At 39.7% G+C, this 21320-nt stretch overlaps 1 protein-coding gene across 1 annotated transcript in view; it reads left to right on the forward strand.

Annotated features, from left to right (window-relative positions):
• The first annotated feature begins 378 nt into the window (after positions 1-378).
• The window catches only part of Egfr (epidermal growth factor receptor), a 172410-nt gene continuing 151468 nt past the window's right edge, over positions 379-21320 (forward strand). Inside the window, exon 1 of the mRNA XM_033336225.2 lies at positions 379-1167. Coding sequence (XP_033192116.1) covers positions 1086-1167 — 82 coding nt within the window. The 5' untranslated portion in view covers positions 379-1085. The remainder of the gene's footprint in view (positions 1168-21320) is intronic.

Consider the following 21320-nt stretch of genomic DNA (forward strand, 5'->3'; position numbering starts at 1 on the left):
CTGACAATCTGTGATTTTTAAACAACTAAACAAGTAAATCCTTCTATTCGTATTGTATGTACAATACGATTTTACAACATTACATCGATCGTGTAATGTCAACAATTAATGTAAGGTTAAGGTGTGTCGATAAATATGGTTCGTATAAACACTAACAATATGATTTGATGAAATATTATTCATGTTGCAATCACGTATTTAAAAATCGATGTTTATATCTATGCAGGCACTTTCAGCGATGCCGCTTATCGATTCGTTGATCATCGGCGTTGTTCGTAAGCGTCCGTCAGGCCCCAATGTTACCGCCACCTGCCGTCTTCGAACGGAATCACGACTCGTCTTTGACAAGGCGCGCGTATTCTTGACTCGGCCAGCGTGGGAGTAAGGCTGTCCACCGAGAGACGCCTGAGAAGGTGGTCGATCAAGCGCTTTCTTACATTGAACCCAATTTCTTCGTATACGGTAGTCGAATTTTATTAAATTATCGTTCGATGAATATGTATTTTCATCGAATAAATCGCGAGTGAGTTTCGTCCATTCGAGTCAGTGAAATTGCAGTGTCTTTGTCACAGAGTGTTTAAGAAATCGTTCTTCCCCCGTGTGCAACCGGCGTTGTTACAAAACAAATCACGGTGAAAACGGAGTCGTTACGCGCGCATGCGTTCAAAACGCTTGAATTTGAACGTGGTTCGAATTTTTCGTGCTTCTTGCCTAATTCGAATAAGTAATTCGAATCGAGGAATATTCGCGGAACTGAAACGGAGCGTGTGTAGTACGATGCAGACTTTGAATTATTTGAAGTGGACTGATATATAGACCTGACGAGGAGATTCCGATGGAAGTCTAATTCACCTGATACCGTAATAAGCAACTTGTTACTACTTCTATGACACTTGATTCTCGATGTGGAACTATTTACCATCGCCCTGTTGTCGCTAAATCGTTCAGGGGGCGTCCAAAAAAATTCGGAGTGATATATAGTGCGATATTATTAAGTGTGCGGTGCTGGTGTAGTGGATATGCGTCGATCTTTATTGTGAAGGTGCCTGGGGAATTCTTCCTGGATTGAAAGGCCTGGATAAAAGATGAGACTAGCCAGGATCCTCGGGGTTTGCGTACTCCTCGTGCTGGTGTACGTCGTCAAGGCCGACGTCATCGAGGAAAGAGGTTCGTCAAATGTTTATTTTTTTTCTCTTCCAACTGAGAAATCATATCAAGTTTTGAAATAGGAACCTATTACCGTATCAAAACATAGCGCGTAAACATATCTTAGCGAAAAAATTAAAAAACACGAACGCCAGACATTTACGTGTATTAATTAGTTGATATACGTAACTGTTACTTATGGCAAATAGTTTCTTTTTATTTTGTAGCGTAAATTTATAAACAACGCTGTATATAGTTGAATCATTTTAACAATTTTTATTTGCTTTACATTACTTATGTGCTGAAAGAGCATCTTAATCATTTTTCATGCAACGTACATTTATAAATATATATAAATATATCACGCAATTGAATGAATAAAATATCACGCAATAATTGCTTTGTGATTCATAGTTTTGCAGCGATGTTTCATTTGTAAACATAAAACGTAATTTTTTTTATCAAGGTCTTTAATAAAATTGTCCAACAAATACAGTTATTAGAAGCGGCAACATTGGAAATAACATTCTTTTAATGTGAATTTCGCCAGATTAAAAATAATACAAATATGTACACTTTGAAATCTTCGCGATTTAGATACGTCACCTGTAGATTTCACCTGAAGCGCGTTATCAAACTCAAAATAAAAATCCCCTATCTCAGCAAAACAACAAGCAGACGCTATTACCTTACAGATAAGCAAATAAGAGATCCCTGGTAGGAACATATAGGCGTGATTCTCTTTCTGTGCTTCAATTTCTTTCTTCCGTTGTTCCACATTTTCGAATCAACGAAAAACATGTATGTTTATCTTTCTTACTTGATGATTAAAATACCAACAAGGGAACGAAGTAAATGTTTCGTTTCTTGGTAAAATCTATTGTAATTAATGCATTGGCTGCTTAACGACCTCAGATTCTTTCACTTTTCGTCATGTAGCCGTTGTGTACACCGTAAGTTAAATATATCTTGTTAAATGGCTAATTAAGCCTTAATAAGATCGGTTCACCCAGAGCGCTCGGCCAAGAATGAGGCCAATGGTACAACGTGTCTCGTTTGGAACTTTTGTTAAACCGTGAATACCATTCCTTAAGAATCGCGAGCTATTGCCAGGTGCTTTCTTGCGACTCGCTCTTTGTCATTTCAAACGATCAATTTGCAATCCACTTGTACACGTCCAATGACTACATACGAGTTTAATTAAGAATCGGTCCTCCAATCAAATGACACGCACAAACGATAATACGTCACGATTTCGCTTACTCGGTGCACGATTAGATTTGTTCGTCATACTCGTAGATATAATTACTATTTTAGTTCTCTCTGATATCGCGTTGTAGGCTTTTACATTCCTTCCATTCAAGCATGTAATCGTATTAGAGATTTAATACTAGCAGAATATATTGTATATACTGTGATTTATTTTCCGATCGATCTTTGTCCTCCACAATACCTCATTATATCGATTAATCGACGATGTCGTAAAAAATTGTCGGGTAAAAGAACCACGTTGAAATGGTACACAGGCGACAAACCAAATATGGCGAGAAAATGGTAGAATCAAACATCATGTGCCGATTCTTCATTGAATTCTTCGACTGAGTATCGGTCGAGTGAAAAAGCTGTAGCAACCTGCGGAAGAGGCAAGAACGCGTTCCCTCGCGTTCTTGACGCAACGTCTCTCCTCTCTTTTCTCTCTTTAGTATGCGAAGGAAAGACATAGAGGAGCGGTAGTCAGCCAACCATGAAGTCGAGACTCGAATCGAACGCTACGATTTCGCGGTAGCTATGAAATGATCGGGACGCGAATTAGAAATATGTAACTGATCTTGGGACAGTCCAGGATGCTCTCCGTCAAGCGAAAGAGTAAAGTCGAAATAATAAAAGTAAATCTTTACGTCCAGAAATTTATCGTCCTGTCCTTTGGTTCGCCTTGGATAATATATCAGAAATTAATTTCTTTTCACGAACACATTAGCATCGATGACGTTTGAACTATCGAACGAACAATTGTTAATAAACTGTTATAGCAGTCGTTGATTACTGTTTCGTTCTTGCTGTTTGACCGATCAAAGGAATGTTATCTTAATCAAGAATTATTCGGGTAGAAACTTGGCGTGAACGTGACAAATATCCTTTCACTCTGCCATTAGGATTATTTAGTAACAGCATTACTTCATGTTCCAAACCACACGAGATGACATTCTCCTTCTTCCTTCGTATTACTCGTATGGTTCACACTTGTTAAAGTCGTTTACATGGGATTTTTTCACGTATCTTCTCGGAGGATAATTATTTTAGCAAACCTTGTCGCGAATGAGATCGTCGGGTGGAAAATTAGTACGGGATAGCCATGGCGTTCCCACGAATTGATAACGAGTCGCATGGATGCAAGGGAACGAGTCCGGGTCAACACCACTTGAACCGATGTCGATGACGACGATCGCCACCGATGACGCATCACCTCGCGAATCATCTTGCGCGATGATGTTTCCAAGTGATTTGACCATCGCGATGCTTCTTGTCTTACTTGTGACAAGGTTTTACATCTTGCTCCGTTTCTTCTATTATCTCGGACTAATAACACTCCCATTAGAGCTTATGGAAGTTTGACGATTTTGATATGTGTATGCAAGAGATTGTTATTCTAATGAATACGTTAGAACGATCAAATATTTAGAGTCTCATGAGTTATCAGATCTTTCGTTCGTCAGAGCACGCATCAACCGTAACCATAGCCTAAATCGTACGGTAGATTAATTTTAGAGAAGAGATATTCTAGTTCTTTTGATTTCTTTCGAGAAGAAATTAATATAATATCATTCGACTTTGTATACTACATCACTTACTTTATAAATTAAAAGTTTTGCACATCTTGCATGACAGATAACTTTAAATATCGTGTACAATGGTGCAGAAGAAGTTTTCAATTTGTGATCACTACCTGTCTTCGATAATTTTTTAGCAACTAATTCCTAAAACAAGCTCCAGGTTTAGGTTAATTAATTTGATCTATATCTCGTTTATTGAAAATAGTACCTAACGCCCTTGACTTATCATGAATGAACTTTAGCAGCATTGGATGTTCAACAATTGAGCTATCTCTGCTGGTACTGTGGCGGCAGCAGAAGCAATCAGGGTCGAGCGACAATGCATTCACCTCGTGCATCGACCACGCTTTACTTAGTACATTGTCTCGCGTTCTAACGATATACATACTTATTTCTCTATGTTACTTCGTGCTATCCAAGCCGCATTTCCGCTATGCACAACCGTCGTAATCATTTCGTAACGAAGATTACTGCAAACATACAACTCCACCTTACCAACTTTCGTTTGTAGTAGGAGCAATGTGAACAAAATTTCAGTGTCTAAAATATTCATTTCTATTTTAACTTCTTGATATTTTTTCGAAATATTTCACGATAAAGACGATTAGGAACAGGAGAAAGGAATTGAACGATTGATGCAGAAAATCATAGATCGTTTAGTGGAGTAGATAAGTAAAAACGGTATATTAATTAGACAGTCGCATGGACTGGATGTTCAGAATTAGTGGGAACACGATTGTCAATCTCTATGGTAAGAACCTCGGACCCACGTGTCTGGCAAACCAAGAAAGAGACCGAACTAACGTAGTTCAATTACAAGGAACGCATTCACAGCTGGTTGTAGACACGAGCCTAAGTGTACCGGGCTTAACCGTAATTGTTTAATGGGTTAATGAAATGATACACCCGCCGAATCTAAGCGCGCACAAAAAGCCAATTGTGCCCCATCGACATTCCACGATTATTCTGACTTTGTGCCATACTCTCTCTATGAATACTCTATATAGTTTGGTATCATTTTAGTTGCCTATGTAATAAACTAGGCTGTGGACAACTATTTCAACGGTAGATAACTTTTATGTCAGATTTTGCGTGTAGAATCATATTGTTTTATATTTAAATAGTTTGGAGTGATTTTATGAAACAACATTATCATCAAATACCAAATATGTTTAAACTAATGTTGACAAGTGTCTTCACAGATATTGTAGAAATTGAATTTACGAAAATTCACTCTTACTATAGAGATAATAAAGATACATGAACAGGTTCCAGTAGTACGCAAAGCACTTGCTGATAATAATACAATTTTTCAAAATCAATATCTACAACAAAACGATTGTATAATCTTTCTCTTTACGCTCGTTACTCTCTGATCAGCTTCTTAATTATTAGGTAAAAATTATTCTGACATATTCATAAACGCATAAATTTCACAATTGATCAGAGATCGAAAACGAAAATCTGGCAACATGGTCAAGGAATTCTGAGTGAAATGGAGTCCATTTAGCTTACGGGCGAAAGATGCATCCTGCTGCGAGGGTTTAACGGTGACTGCTTACCTCTCTTCCATTCATGTTGCTTTTCATTCTACGCAGGAATCTCAGAATGACCTGACTACGTGCAAGTTATGACGGTATTGACTGCAATGTTACGGGAGCGTAATTCGTAACGTGTTGAAGAGTGTGCAAGAGAGAAATTCTCGTTACATTCCGGTTTACGTGAAGATGTAAAAAAAACACGATTGCAGCAACTTGCCCGTAAGAAAGTTCTTTGAACGTAAAGTTTGAAACTACCGTGTATGAAACATGATTATTCTTGAATTAAATATTTCCAAGATAGGTTTTTTTGCTTGTGTTCGACGAAGAAATTCATCCGTGCGTATATTTCTTCATTTACGTCCATAATTTTCATTATGAATATGGAAAATTGCGCAAAATCCAGTATCTTTCGCTCAGAAACTTCCTACAAATAGAATAACTGATTTTCTAGTTGAATCCAGTTGAGGATTTTTCCGAAGTAAATTTTACTAACGTTTTCTTAAGAACCGTTTTATGTTCTCGTCGTCGTTCTATTAAAGGATGCGTCATCCGGTTTTGCATAAACCGAAAGAAAATATAATTCTCCTGTCCGATGAAGAATTTTTTTATATGTTTGCGTATAATGGTATAGTCATCTAATAGGCATTTAATATTTAATGGTAATCTCCGTGTATGTGATTAATATAATTAATATAATAGCGTCTAGGAATTTAATTTAGAGTTCGTGTTTCAACGAAGAAAATCTTTGTACGATCATCTTATCGATTTCGTTATCGAACCAGGGTATTATCTTGAAATTAACGAAAAATTATCAACTTTCAAAAAATTGAGAAGATTCTTGGAAAATGTAATCATAACACATTGTCGATGCAATTTTGTATCGACGTGGAACATCTTTTCTTTTCTTTCCTTTTTTTTCTCTTTTACTCGCTCGCTTCTACATCGTCGGTCGATATTCAATCTTGCGTGAAAGATTTTGCGGATTTCGATGTTCGCTCGCTGTCAGATCGTATCTGGCTTTTCTGTTCTGCACTCAGGACGTGAGAAAATGATATAGAGCCTCTTCCGAAACGCACGCTCGCCGTGAAAAGAAACGTTGGTGCATGCTCGAAATCGAGTCTTGTTGCTCGTAAGGAGCAAGTTCAAAGACCTACACGCTGCTCGCATTCATCGCCACACTGGAAGGTTTTGAGACGGCCCTCGTCGAATCGAGGATCTACCTTTTTATGATCGAGCATTGAAGTTCAACGACATTGCTCTTACCGATGTATAATCCTAACGGTGATATTCAACGTCATGTCCGGCGTGAAATTTGAATCATACAAGTCTCAAGGAGCATGGTCACACTCCGAGGGTCACTAACAGGGAAAGATCTTAGTGGATCCTTAATGGTTGCTGATCGTGACAGTCTAAATGTCGCTAGTCGACAAGGCTAAAGGTATCAATCACGACTCGTATTTATCTTTACTTATCTTTCTTCTTCGTTGCTGTCGAATCGCAAAAAGATGAAGATTTATAAATCAACGTGTTGAAATACCACGTCGCGTCGCCTTTGTTCTTGGTATCGGGAATTGGAGTGACCGACGCGACGCTTACAGGCAACGTTGGACGTACGAGAATGTTGAGAAATTCGCGGCGATACAATAGAGCGCGATTTTATAATTACTGTATAATGTATAATATGTAAACAAGAAACTTTCTACTGCACGCCGTGTGAGCAATGTAAAGTTCACTGGACCGCGTACTGGAAACGCGCGAAGAAAGTACTCGTCATCACTAATGGTTTAAAAAGTCAAATTCAAATCGAAAGTTTTAATTGCACTCTTCGATCTTTCTTCGAGCAGGCACCAAAAACGCGAAGTAATTCGTACGAGGGGCGATTGTTCGCTTATTCGTAGCAGTTTTCTGCGATCAGAAACGAGGAAACAAGGATTCCTTTGATGATTCCAAGACTGCAGAACAACCTTCTTGAGACGAACTGGCTCGACCAATAATACATAGTGACTTAACACCAGCAACACTCGGTGCGCCTCGGGTGCGAAGTGAGCATAAGTGCGAGACGGTGGAGTTTAATTGAGGTTGATGAGGGGGGCGTCCGTATTGGCCCGGAATTCAATGCCGAGATGATGTTTCTTGCTTGTAGCAAGACGTTGTCTTGGAGAGAAAGCGTCAGAAAAATCGATGAACTCGTCTAATTTCTCCACTGACTATTTCGAGATGGTGCAACGATTGCATGGTGGCGAAGTTTTGGAAAACATAAATTTTGCAATATAGTATCTCTAATCACAACGATCGTCGAATGAACGATCGTCAGAATTCTCGGTTAGTTGTTTGTCATGAAATATTTTATTTTAAAATGATAAAAGCGAGTGAGATCATCAGAGTTATTGAACAGACAATATTTAGTTTATCAGTTGAAATAGTTGTTCGTATCAAATAACGTTACAGGACGTTGTATCACAATTATGTCGAATTGTACACTACTTTTGTTGTCGAATGTGTCTTTCATGACATTCGGGATCCTTTTTTAAATACTTGCCTTATGGCGGTCTATAGGTGCTTCTTATCAAGCATGTTTTGTACGTGACTTGTACGATACTGACTCTTTGAATGGAGGCGTTCCAGCCGCTTCGATGATCCACTCGTCAGCATCCTGTCTCCAGATACGCACGCACTTGCACATAAACGCGCATACTGAGAAAAGAACAGGATCTCGTGGTGGAAGAAAAGTCTTTCACGGATGTGCGCGAAACAAAATTGTGGCAATGGCCTCGATAGACTGTTACATAAAGGAAAAAAACAAGTAGTTGCCGGTGGATACCAACGCGTTAATAAGTTCTCTTATTACGGTTAGATAATGAAGAAACAGAAATACCGCTAGGTGCTCCATTATAATGTGGAACGAAGTTAATACGCAGTAACAGGAAACAGAAGCGTATCAGTTTTTATCATAGACAACTTTAATCTAACTGAGCAGTGGAAAGCTAAGGTACGATCGTAAATGGACCACAGCGCAACGGCGACTCTCGTAAGAAAGATCTCTTAAACTCGTGTAATACACACGATTATCAAAATTCACCAACATTAAAGAACACTGTCAGTTATTGATGTTAGGGCATTTAATATGTCTGAATAACACGTGATGTACAGTAAAAGTTGAATACTTTTCGCTGCTTTCATTTTATAATTATTGTGTTACAAAATTTGTTATTTTACTTACATTATACGATGGGCTGAAAATTAATTCTAGAATTTGGATTTAGTCACAGAAAAATTTTGTTGCTGCAATTCAAATTGATGTCAAAGACCAATATAATCGTAATAATCTACTAAAATTTCAAGATGTTTCATATAATACGTACAAAACACAAATGAAAGTTTTCTGTAAAAATCCAAATACTTTCGCGAACCACTATGTTTGCGATTTTCATAAAATAATATTACACAGCGATAGTATTGTCGCTTAAAGCGTGGTTAATCGGGTCGGTTGTAGATTCAATCACCACAACTTGAGCAACCAGTTAGCAAACGGCAACCTGTCGAGTAAGTTCATAAAACCGGCGAGGCGAGGGCACCGAGAGTGCGTCGTAAAATCAACAACGACCATGCCACGACACGAGAAACCGTCACTCGCTCTTCAAACACGGTTCCTGAAAGTTTTCGAACGAGGAACTCGGTCGTGGACAACCCCACCCAATGGTTCCAGGTTGCGTGTCGCGGTTGCGGAGCAAGAACCTCCCCTTTGCCAGGAGTAACGCGTACGTTTCGCGTCCATCCTCTGCTACCTTCGACATTCCTGCCCGTCCTGCACATCCCGTCCCCTGTTCCATTCAGGCATAATAACCGTGCAGTTTCCCAGCGCGTCTTCAATGGGCGAAGATTGCACGCTACGAGACCTCGGCCTGCGTCCTCTTCCTCTCCTTCGCTACTCGAATCTTCTTCGCTCTTCTTCGACGCTTCTTGCCATTTTCTTTTCCTCGCGTCTCCTTTCTGCTTTCTCCTGTTCTTCCTTCTCCCGGACCATCTCTGTGCTGTTTTTCTCTTTCTTCCTTTTCTCAGGATTTCGAGTTAGCCGTTCGTTCTTCGATCTTGATGAAACTTGCGGCTGTGTCGTCCGCGGAATGTAGTTTTACAACATCTTCTGGAATTAAGATCTTTAAGAATCTTCGTACACGTTGAGTGCATACATGTAAAAATGAAGCGTATATATCAATTAACTTGAAGAATTAGTTTCGATAGATGTAATCAGGACCAAAAAGTCTGACTGAAGAATCATTTATCGAGGTATTATTTATCGCTTGTGTTTGTTTTGTTTTTCGTGGATATCCGACGTTTGAATCTTGGTATAAAATAGAAATCCAACGAGCCTTAATTATGGTAAAGTCACAAGGGTAACGCATATACGAGGGAATATTATGCTCTCGCGTTTTTCTCACGTGTTCTCCTAGTTTCTCGTCACGCGAGTAAAGGCGACATCCGATTCCCAGTAGGAAAAGGGTACTAAGCGTTACGATAGCGAGGAACGTAATCTTCCTTATTTTCCGTCTGGCTTTTCTCTCGTCGTTCGGTATACCACAAATCGAACATCGCGAGTTTCTCTTGACAGTCACGGAGGAAAAACGCTGCTGACAAGATCTTTCTTGCCTTTTCTCTGAACAGCTTTCGGTTATTTGCAATTCAAAGACTTCTGTCATATACCACATTGTACTGTGTATTACGTGCTAATGAAAACGAGAGGTTTCTCGAAGGAAAAAGTAGACTTTCACTTAAGCTGATATGTTTTTATTTCTGCTTTTAGCTATTTATTCTGTTCTTAATTAATCTTCGTATTATCTTTACTTATAAATGAATGGCATTCCATCAGAAAAATATATTGAATAATGATTATTCATTTATTTAATTGGTGATCTATGACAGTCAGTAGAAATGAAGATTATTGAACAATAAAAGATATTTGTAAAAGGTGATTAATTTTAATGCGTTTCTCTTTACACACAGTTTCATATTCTTACTTCTGAATATCAAAACGTATAAAATCGTAAGTGATGATGAGGTCAATTTCGACTTGAGGAAGGTAGATTATACTTCTATCAAAGTTTAGTTTGAATACTCTCTTCACTTTCAATCGCCCAGATTGGATATTATTATAAATATACGTAATGTTTCGATACTCGGTTTCTGATAAATTTGTAAGAGATTAATCGAATATTGCGGAGAATTTCTATGAACCGAATACGTTGCTATCATTCCAAATTGACATCTATCATCCGTTATTTATAATAACTGTATCGAACGGTCGGTATGAAATACGTGGTTTCCACGTAAACCCTTGACTTGTCGGAATCGTGAACGCGCGATGAACAAAAGAATCGTATTGCTTGGCCATGTAAGGTGATGTTTTCCTGTCGGACGACAAACTTGTGTAAAATTGCGACGTACGCTCGTGTACCGAAAGGATGAAGAACGAGCCACATCCGTCCGTCCCGCAGCTTCGATTCGCCGCAAGACGAGTCTGCGCTCGCAAGGTGGCTGTCTTCTATACCAAATGAGGCAACCAGTCTTGAAGAAAACAGTCCAGATATGTCTCCGGGGACGAGGCTCTGGTCCAAACCGGGACTCGATATCGCGAACTCGCGTTCCCTTCTCTTCGTCACTTGGGATAAACGTTCACCACTCGTCGTTCGTCGTCGGTCAGACTGGATGAACAAGTGAACTCGAGGTCCCATTCCTTCGCGTCTTCGGCACGTACATATAACCTTCGGATCACGTCGCGTTTGATATTGATCATCCCCGGTTAAGCGATATGAATCGTTTTATCAATTAATTGAGAAGAATCCTAAATCCTCCGAAAAATATATTATACGTACTATTGTTTGTGAATGAAATTCACAGTAGGGAATTAATATCATTAAAAATCTTTAGTAGGTTTCAAAATCTAGTTATTAAAATTAGGGGATAAAGAAACAAAAATCTTTATTTTGAAATAAATTATGTCCTAAAAAGCATTTCAAAGGAACTAAAACTAGTAAAACAAATATTCAAGTATTTGTGAAAGTACGCAAGTACGAAAGGGCTATATAATTTAAACGCTGGTTAAAATAGCGAAAATCCACTTCCTTTCCGAAGCTTGGCTGGCCAACGAAATGCACAGACGTATGAGTCTCTTTTGCAGCTTCAGGACATCCCCATACCTTGCATGATACGGCATGTGCACCAAGAAAATGGCGCATCCATGAAGAATAGGCATAAAGAAAATCTGTTTGGCCATTGTTACGTGGACTTCAGAGAATCTCGGATGGTGTGGCTGCAGTAGGCGAGACAGGGGGGTCTAGGAGGGATGAAAGGCATTGGGGGTTAAGTTACCCGAGGGGCCAAGACACTCAGGTACCGCATTATTGCATCGTGGTCGTGGTACGAATCGCCGTGGCCCTGCTATGCCTGGTGGAGGTGGAGAAGCAAGCGGCAGGAGAACCGAGACTAACCTGCGAGCCTGTTTGTAGGTGGCACTGAACTTGAGACGGGAATTCAGACGCCTTCAAGGGACAGAAAAAAAAGGCGGAGGGCAAGATGTCGGTATATAGTTAGTTTGCATGCACCTTACGTTTCAACCATGTTTAGAGCCTTGGTGATCGCAAAAAGATAAGACCAGATGGACGAACGGCCTTAAAGAAATCCTATTTTTTCTCCAAAGAAGAAGATCTCCCTTGGCATCACTGCTGAAATTGTCAGAACGTGTGTTTTATACGAATTGAAAGACGAACACTTGAATGTAAATTCGAATGTCGTTCTAAGGAATGTTTAAGGATTCTGGAAGTAATTCTTGATCTTAGCAAATTCTCCCTTACGTATTCGACATTGCAAATCACCTTGACCAGTTGAAAGGAGCGGTGAAATCTGGTCTGTTGTCGCTCTTCGGCCACCCATGCAGCCTGCTGAAGTACAACGTGTGCGAGATACGAGTTGGTCGCCATAGTGAAAGAACCACCATAGCGCGGCGAAGATATAACGTTACACTCTGGTAGCAGCCTTGGTGTGGGAACGCCACTGAGATGGAAGTGCCAGAAGAAGCAGCGGCATGTACGCTTGCTTCTCGTCGGACACAATCGCGGTTAAGGAACACCGTGTTGTCTCAACCCGTTTATGCGAGAGGAATAAGATACTCTTTGGTTTCGTTTCTAGAGGATACCTTTACTGTGAACTCCGCAATACGGTAAATACATGAGGGTATTACGTCTGTACGAGTCGTTGTATACGGTTGTCGGCCGTTTCAACGAACTGAGACCAATTTTTAATAAAAACTTCCTTCGTAAAATTTCAGAATTGGAATACGAATGTATCGGCAAAGATTGAAAGAACCTTTTCTTTCTGTAGCCTTCTTTATTCGACTGCTATCCAAGGTTGTTCTTTTGGTCCAATTTCTTTTTTTTTACTGACCCCTGACACCGCTTAGCGAAAACACAGCCGCATGCAAAGCTCGTTTCGCCTGTTCGCGCCGCAGGAGAGGACATCGTGTCGTAAAAGAAGTAAAAAAGTCAGTTTGCCGGCCATGTGCGTATGGTTGGCACACTTGGTAGCCGCACCGTGTAGAAGCATATGTCGTGCTTCTTGCCGACCATTTTTTCGCGAGTGTACGAGCTCAGAGACGCCCATACCTTCTTTTTAACGCGCGCGACTTAGTAATACGCCATGTGAACATGCGTGAAATTACACCGAACTTGATTACCTATGCGAAACACGCCAGTAGAAAATTGACCGTGTAAGACCGTGACAAAGTCGATCAGATTGTTACTGGCATTTAGCTTCTATATTAATGATACGTTTTACATAAGTAAAACACTAGCACGAGTTCCAACGAACATAGAAGTAATTATTTTACGCTATATATGGGGGTTAGAATATTCTCGCCAGGTACCATGTAATTCTTAATTAGACACAGGGAATGAAGTAGAAAGAGGCGCTGAATGCGTAAATCAATCCAAGAAGTTCTTACCAATCCCGTTATGGGAAAAGAAAGACAACGCTGACATCCCGTGTCGTCCCGCGCGGTTTACGGTCTGTTTTTCTCCGACCTTTCTTTCCTCGCACTTCTTTACCCATCTCTGCCAGTATATAATATCGTACCCTTTTTTCTTTGGAATCTACTACGCCAGCAGCGACCACTCAAAACCAGAATAACGCACACAAAACTTCGTTTGATCTACGGCCAAAGGACTCGTTGGATTATTCAACTCATCCATCTTTACTGTTGCCGATACTCAAGCTGATGAACTTTTTCTTTTCGACCCACATATCTAGTTAGAAGAAATCTGCGAATGAAATTTTACTCAGGACATTTTCTTCAAAAGGTCTTGAATAATAATTATTAGATTCTTTGGGGTTGTTTTTCGAAGCTCGTCATCCGAGATGAAAAAGGTAGGCAGAACAGGCGTACGACATGCAACGATGGCCTCCTTGATGCCTATTATAGTTACGAGGTATTCTTCCACCCTCGAAATTCTTGTTCCCTCTTCCTTCGATCTCGATGACACGAGAGATTTCTACTCCGGACGAAAGATAGGCCCATGGTCAATGCAATCTGCGTAGTATCGAGGCTGCTTTGTACACGGGAACGAACAATAGAGCGTTGGATTGTCCTGCACCGGCAACTTAGCCCCGTAGAAAAAGGCATACACGAACCTCTTCAAGTCAGAACAGCCGCCAGTGAATGCCGACAAGCCAAATGAATTGTTGGTTCACGTAAAGAATCTTTTTCAGCCAAGGTGCTGAACGTAATCCACCACCTTTGGAATACCGGCGGTAGCGAATATAAAAATTTGAGTTATACTAACATCGTCTGGATGCTTAAAAAGGTAGTACATGAATTCTTAAAATAAATATTTTATTATAATATTTTAAGATGGTAGTTTCTTGTATCTATAATGAATTACGAAAGTGTTAGGTCTTTAAATAGATCGATGAATGACCATATTTTTCTTAAGGGTGAAACTTGAGAAGTGCAAATAATATATCTCGTTCTCGTTTGAGAAACTTATGGTCGCTGATAAGCTGGATTATAATAAACTTTACAAGTAGACTACCGGCCTTGTATCGTTTTTGCCTGCCCTTATGATGCATCCCGCCCTTTCTTTCCTCTTGAGACAAGATGCTTTCTAGCGTGCGTATCGAAGCTCCGTTCAAAAAATCCCCGCACACGCAGTACGCCTGTCGCCGATGAAACTCAACGAGTTCCACGAAGTGACGTACGGTTCGTGTCCAGAAAGAAACAAAGAAAGAAAGAAAGAGAGGTAGATTGGAAAAGCAGCACGTATTGGATAAGGTATTCATGTATTCCCTTGACTCGTTGCCTATCACGTATGTTGACTAATGATGTTCGTCACTTTGATATACCTATACCTATAGTGTGCAACGAAAGGACTTCTAATCCATGAATATTTCTATGACACGTCTAAAATAAAGGAAACGATACAAGTTGGTGCGATTATACACCTTTTAATAAATTATTCCAATAGGATAACGCTGCGCCTTTTAAGTCACTATTATTATATGTACATTTAGAATCATTTAGAATCATATTTTTCTGTCGTTACAAAATTTGTTCGATTTGAGGAAAATATCGATTTGCATGATTCCTCGTTTCAATTTATACCAATGATTTAGAAAATTAAGAGTTCTTTTTATAGACTTCATTTCAGACATAGGTCTCAAGAGTTCACTAGTAATATTAACCGCGATTATCGTCCAATTTCCGAGTGATATAGCTTATGTTGCACGTAATACAACGTTTTTAACAGAATTTATTCAGGAAATTCATCGCTTGTCCTAACGCAATCCCCAATAACAGAGGCAATTTGCAACGGTCGTTTGATACTAATAGAACGGCGTGCCATAAACGTGAGCGTTGTTGGAATGCATCGTTCACGCTGCTCTTTTACCTAGCTATTGCCAATGCAATATTATCTACGCGTTTGTCGGTCATACACCGAGCATCGACTTGGCGAATATGTAATTATTTACATCGTGTACTATGCGTGTATATGTGCGTGTACGCGAAGACCTGTTGCATTAGCCCTAGAGCTCCGCATTATACATAAATATACATAATACAATATACATAAATAGGAAAAACGAGATCCCACCGTATTACCATCGCGACATTATTATTACATTCCTGAGGTTCGATGCTTCCTTGCGTTATAACTTTAGAGGTATGTCACCAACCTTCGAAATTATATTAATTTGACTTCAAATTACTTAAATCACCTGTGTACAGTATAATAGAATTTCTTAATTCGTTCGATGATTCATTATTTGCTAGATTAAGGTGTCATTCAGCTTTGTTGTTCGCAAATAAATGGCGCCACTTTGCACCTCGTAGCAGTGTGGATGGCACGACGCTATCGATATACTTTGCACCTTTTGTGGTGGCTTCGTATCGTTGGTGGGAACAAGATTTAATCACATTCTGCCCCTTTAGTACTTGAAACTTATGAATAAGGGAAGTGTTCGTTAACGAGTACATCACTTTAATTTCTTCATCTATCAAAGTTCGTAACGTAATTAATTAGCGCACGACTATACGAATTCACTTTAGTTCCTTGAATTATCGAAGTTCATAATAAAATTAAGCAATGCATGGTTCTACGAATTCACTTTGGTAATGATACGTGGAAATAGCGAATTTATGATATGAGAGTGAATCTACTTCCCACTTTTACAAAAATACTGCGTATTAATTAACATTTTTCACTACTAGAGTAAAAGCTAGTTATTATAGACGAGCAGCCGAGAGAAATACCTGAGAAATGTATACCTGCCGTTTACTACCGCGTGCTCTAGCATTTTACCGTACTTACTTTGTTTCCGGGTATCCTTATCCATCGAACGGTTTAAGACGATTTCAAGCGTCATTTCAGGACAGCGTCCCGAAATTCCCCACAAATTGCTGCTCCTTAAGGGATAAGTGCTTGTCTAGCGATGCACAACGGACACAAAGGGCGCGTACACAGTCAAAATGGTTTCCAGCTTCTTCGCGGTGTCCTCTTTAGGAAAAGACGAGGGAGCAAAGTGAAAAGGCACTTCAGTTCCGTAAATATTAGGACAGGTCTGGCGAGATATCCTGCCTCCCTGCACGATTTACACAGCACCCTTTTTATCATGGGAACATGCCCCTTTTTAGAACTCACGTGATCGTGTCAAGAATTTTATTTTAACCTAATAGAACCATTTTTACACTACTTTTACACTATGGACTTCTTTTTATTGTTTGGAAAGAACACGATACTTTATCGATTCTCGAACGGTATTCTCCAACAGAGAAGAAAACATTACGCTGAAGAATACGTTTCCAATAAACACGCGTGTTCATTCATAATTACGATTCATTGACCGATACTTCATTGATATATCAATTTACCTGTCACCGCTCGTCTTTACGTTAGTTAGGGAGCCACGATGAACCTTGTATTGAAATACGACGCGTTTCTGCCTGCTTCTATCTGACACACGTCATAAAGAACATTCATATTATTTTACGCAATGAAAATCTCGTATTTCGAGCCATTTTGTCGCTGGCGCTTTAACAAAAATCGACAAATTCACTCTACTAATATTTTTATTGAGCAGTTCCATTTATTCCATATTGTTTTCCGCGTTTCTAGTAGATGAGCAGTTTAGAACATTCGAACGTTATTCTATAAATTCCTTCAACTCGAATTTCTCACGAGTCGATTCATTACCTATTAACACCGTGCATAACCCTTCCAACTCCATGGAACCTGTTTTGCTACTTTCCTTATGCTTATAACTGCATAGATATACAAATCAGCGACAAACGGTTAAATTCATGGATCGTAATCTACGGGTGGGTGTTCGAGCAGGTTGTTGTTGCTCGGAGACGGACGTCGGTGTACGTTTTAAAGTTATTTCCCTTCTCGTTTCATCGAGGGGGCAGTGGGAGAGAAAAAGCACCAGCTGCCCTGCCCCATAGGAAATGAACATGAATATCTAATACAGAGGCGAACCCGGAAGCGAGGCTTTCTCGTACGAGAGGAGCACGTCCTGTTCTAAGGATTTCGCCTCTTCTCCCTTTTTTCACATGCTACGAACCGCGTGGCGTTCCATGGACACCGGCAGCTGGCCAACTCGCTTCTTCTCGATGTTTTAAGGAAACTCATGACGCGTCTGGTCCAGAGACTCTGAGAAAAAAGCCAGCTCGCCAGCTTGCCAGCGTCTTCGATTACTTCCTTGTGTCGTGATTCATGGATGCTACAGGGATCAGCTTTAACGCGATCCATGTTCGAACTCTCGTAGGTACTATGCGCTAAGATTAACAACTTCCCTGGTTATACCGCTACTTCTTTGCTTCTTACGTGGCCACTGCCATGAACGATATAACATATGGAAGTAATAACGTGATTAACAGTGATAGTAATAACAACAGATGCTACGTTGCGTTTATAGTAATGGTAGAAAAAATAGTGAAAACTTCCGGAGCTTTAAATTCTGGTTATAAATATTCTATGTATTAGGACATCTGCTATTTCTGAATAAAATGTTTTGTTATTTCCTCGTTAGTTTTTTACAAATTTGTTATTTCATTCGTATTATATAACAAATTGAAAATCATAGTGGTATATATCCAAATTTTGAGAATCTAAATTTGGTCACGTATTTTATTATTAAAAGTATCACTCTATCAAGCTTCATAATTAATTAAGTTATAATTTTATCCTTTATCGCGATACGTTTTCACAACTTGAAAAAGATACAATGAAAAACGCAATTTTTTTTTACGTATGCAAAATGGCAATGGTCTGACCATGTATATTATGATTTAAATTTCTCGGTACTAAATGAAACAAATATAATTCTGAGATAACGTTATCACTGCCTGTAATACGATAGCATAATGAATATAACAACGATAATATCACTATAATTTCACCAATCAGTTTTGAGCATCGGCTGTGCGTATGTTTGGAAACTTGAACGTGCCAAATAGATCTGGTCTTATTGGGGCCACGTGATAAGTAATTGCTGAAATAAACCACGCAGATGTTTACGTATTTGTTAGTAACCTAGGAGTAACAGCGTTGCTAGTTCCAGAACAAGCGACGAAACGATCCTAAATCTCTATCAAAAAACACGAAAGTCCCACGAATGCTGCTGCGGTCCATAGGGTAAACGCACATCAGGATCGATGCTTCACGAGATAGACACCAACACGAACGCACGATCTTTATATTCACACGATTCATTAATAATGGAGGGAACCCGTGTTATCCTCAAGGTTGCCTCTCCCTTTTCATTCGATTTCTTTTCGAGGCCTTTTACCTGGGACGGTGCATCATCCCACGCTCGATGATGAGCAGGTGATGAACCAACGCCTCCATCAACCACCACCTTTTGCAAACTTCGAGAGATGGTCCCGGTTACCGCAGGTTATGTAGTATTCTTCCGACTTTCCCGTTGGTCTAGGTCAGGATTTTCGATTTCAAGCTGCTGCCACAGTCTGCACACCTCACATCTGTCCATGTGTATCGTTTGAACGCGTCGATGGGCGTCTTTTATTAGCTTTCGCCTGCAATTTACAGCAGTCTTTAAACGTAGATTTCGTAACGCGATAAGACGTAGCTGTCTATCCATTCTTAAAGAAGGTGTGGTAATTAAATCGGAAGTGGCTGTAACAGTCATCAATTTTTCTTCCAAGAAGATTGATTTAAATGAACAAGCTGTTTCATATATTGTAATTCGGTAGAGTTAAATTATACAACTATAGAGTAAACAGAGTAATTTATTGCCTAAGATTAATTAGGCAATAAATCAGTGAACGAACGAATTATAATCGAACTAAAATACAAGCTTGCACCTTCCACGACCACCCATGATACCAGAATCACTCTCGGCTGATAACTCGCAGCGGGATTGGAGAAAAGCGAGGGTGGGCGGTCTGGTAATCTATCGGTAGATAACAACTGTGGTAAGCACGACGAACAATCTGGCTTTCTCTGCTTGTTCCTTTGTTCGTGGCGCATTAATCGTTTACTTCGTGATCACGATCGCGAGTAAGTAAGTAGGTAGTCGTCTGCTTACCTTTGTATGGTCGTGCTGTAAGAGCAAAGGGACCGAAGAAAGCGACGAACATCTTCGTTTCCTTTGGAATCGAACGAGGCTGACAAAATGATCCGCTATAGTGAATGTAAGTACATACGTATGCACGTATGTCGTGTCGATTTATTCGAGGGGAAAAGATTCCTCGAAAAAAGGTCGAGGATGCTGCGACGCTCGTATTTCTCTTTTAACGGTCGCCAGCCTTCGCAGACCTTTGGTCTTAGAGCAACAGGTGAACTATAATACAAATGAAAGCGCGCCTATTTCATTTTGTTCCGCCGCACCGTGAAAGATGGAATTCGGCTAAAACGGTCGTAGAACAGCCGGCGAGAATAATTAGTATCGATGAAGCGTAACATATAGAGTTGTTTTTTTATGGCTTACTATTTCCCTTACATTGCGGAGCATGTTAGAATTTCGAAACAAAAAGAGACATTCTTAAGTAAATGAGTATTTCATTCACATTAATGTTCCCTGACGCTACTAAAAATGAAACTTATAATATTCTTTCGTTTTATTTCACAGACAAACGTATGGAAAAGTTTGATTCGTCGAAAGGACAAACGGTTTTTCCAGAGCCCCGACTTTTTCATCTAGAGAGTATTTTTTTAGTAAACATTTTAAGCCTAATACAGGGTTTATTTCGGCTTTACGAGTATCTGTAATATTTATACAACACATAACTGAAGTTGAATAAAATATTTCTACATATATAAAGTACAATATTTGTATAGAGAAGAAGTACCCAAATCTTCCGGTAGTGTTTTAAATTTTTAAATCGCGGTTTTTTAAAAATTTATAAACATGTTCACGAACGATATATATTTCCGATTAACAATTTCTCAAATTATTCAAACGTAGAACATTGAGGAATAGAAATAGGAACTTCTAATCTCTATAAATCCACATAAAACCTATATAAATCCATAAAATAACGTTTCGCTTTATGAGAATGCTCGTTACCGCTCCATCCGTGATTCCAGCACCCTTACGGTGGAAGCATCTTACACGTAAAGCCAATTTCATTGGAGATCAGGTATCTCGTGGCAGCAGGAACCGGTGACAAGAAACGCGCCACGGTGAATACGTTTCTCCGTTGGAGTTACAACGATGGACAATCGATCGTTATTATCCCGGGTATATGCGGTGCAAAAAGTTCCTCGCAGCATTCTTTTTTCTTTTCGGATTTGAAACGCCGAGCGAGACCCCGGCACGACAATAATTCCTGCGCTCGATCCGAGTACCGTTTTCCGTTATCCAAGCGAGATGGTTAAGCGAAGTTGGCGAACGTCGAGGTTGTTTTGTGCTCTACCAAGCGAGACTACCATGAAGAAGACAGAGGCATTTCGTTCGTTGAGACTTCGTGGAAGCGTGTGCGCCTTTGTGAACCCATGAAACACAGTTGGGGACGGTCCTGACCTTCGTCGTTCCTTCCTCTTCCCTTCTCTATCTTGGCCACCCTCCAAAATTATACGCCAGACGGAGTGCGGTCTTTCATTTACTTAATGCCATTTCTTAAAATCAGTTATCGCTTTTATTCGTAACAGCGCCGGAACGATGTGTCCGTAGGTCAGGATAGAACTTTGTTGTTTCTCCGTCGTCGAATTCTCACTTCGTGTTTTAACAGATATGTTTTTGATTTTTTAGTGTCTCGTTTATAATGTAAAGTAAAGAGAGAATTGAGAGAATTTCA

Source organism: Bombus vancouverensis, chromosome 2 (assembly GCF_051014615.1).
Source record: "Bombus vancouverensis nearcticus chromosome 2, iyBomVanc1_principal, whole genome shotgun sequence".
Lineage (NCBI taxonomy): Eukaryota > Metazoa > Arthropoda > Insecta > Hymenoptera > Apidae > Bombus > Bombus vancouverensis.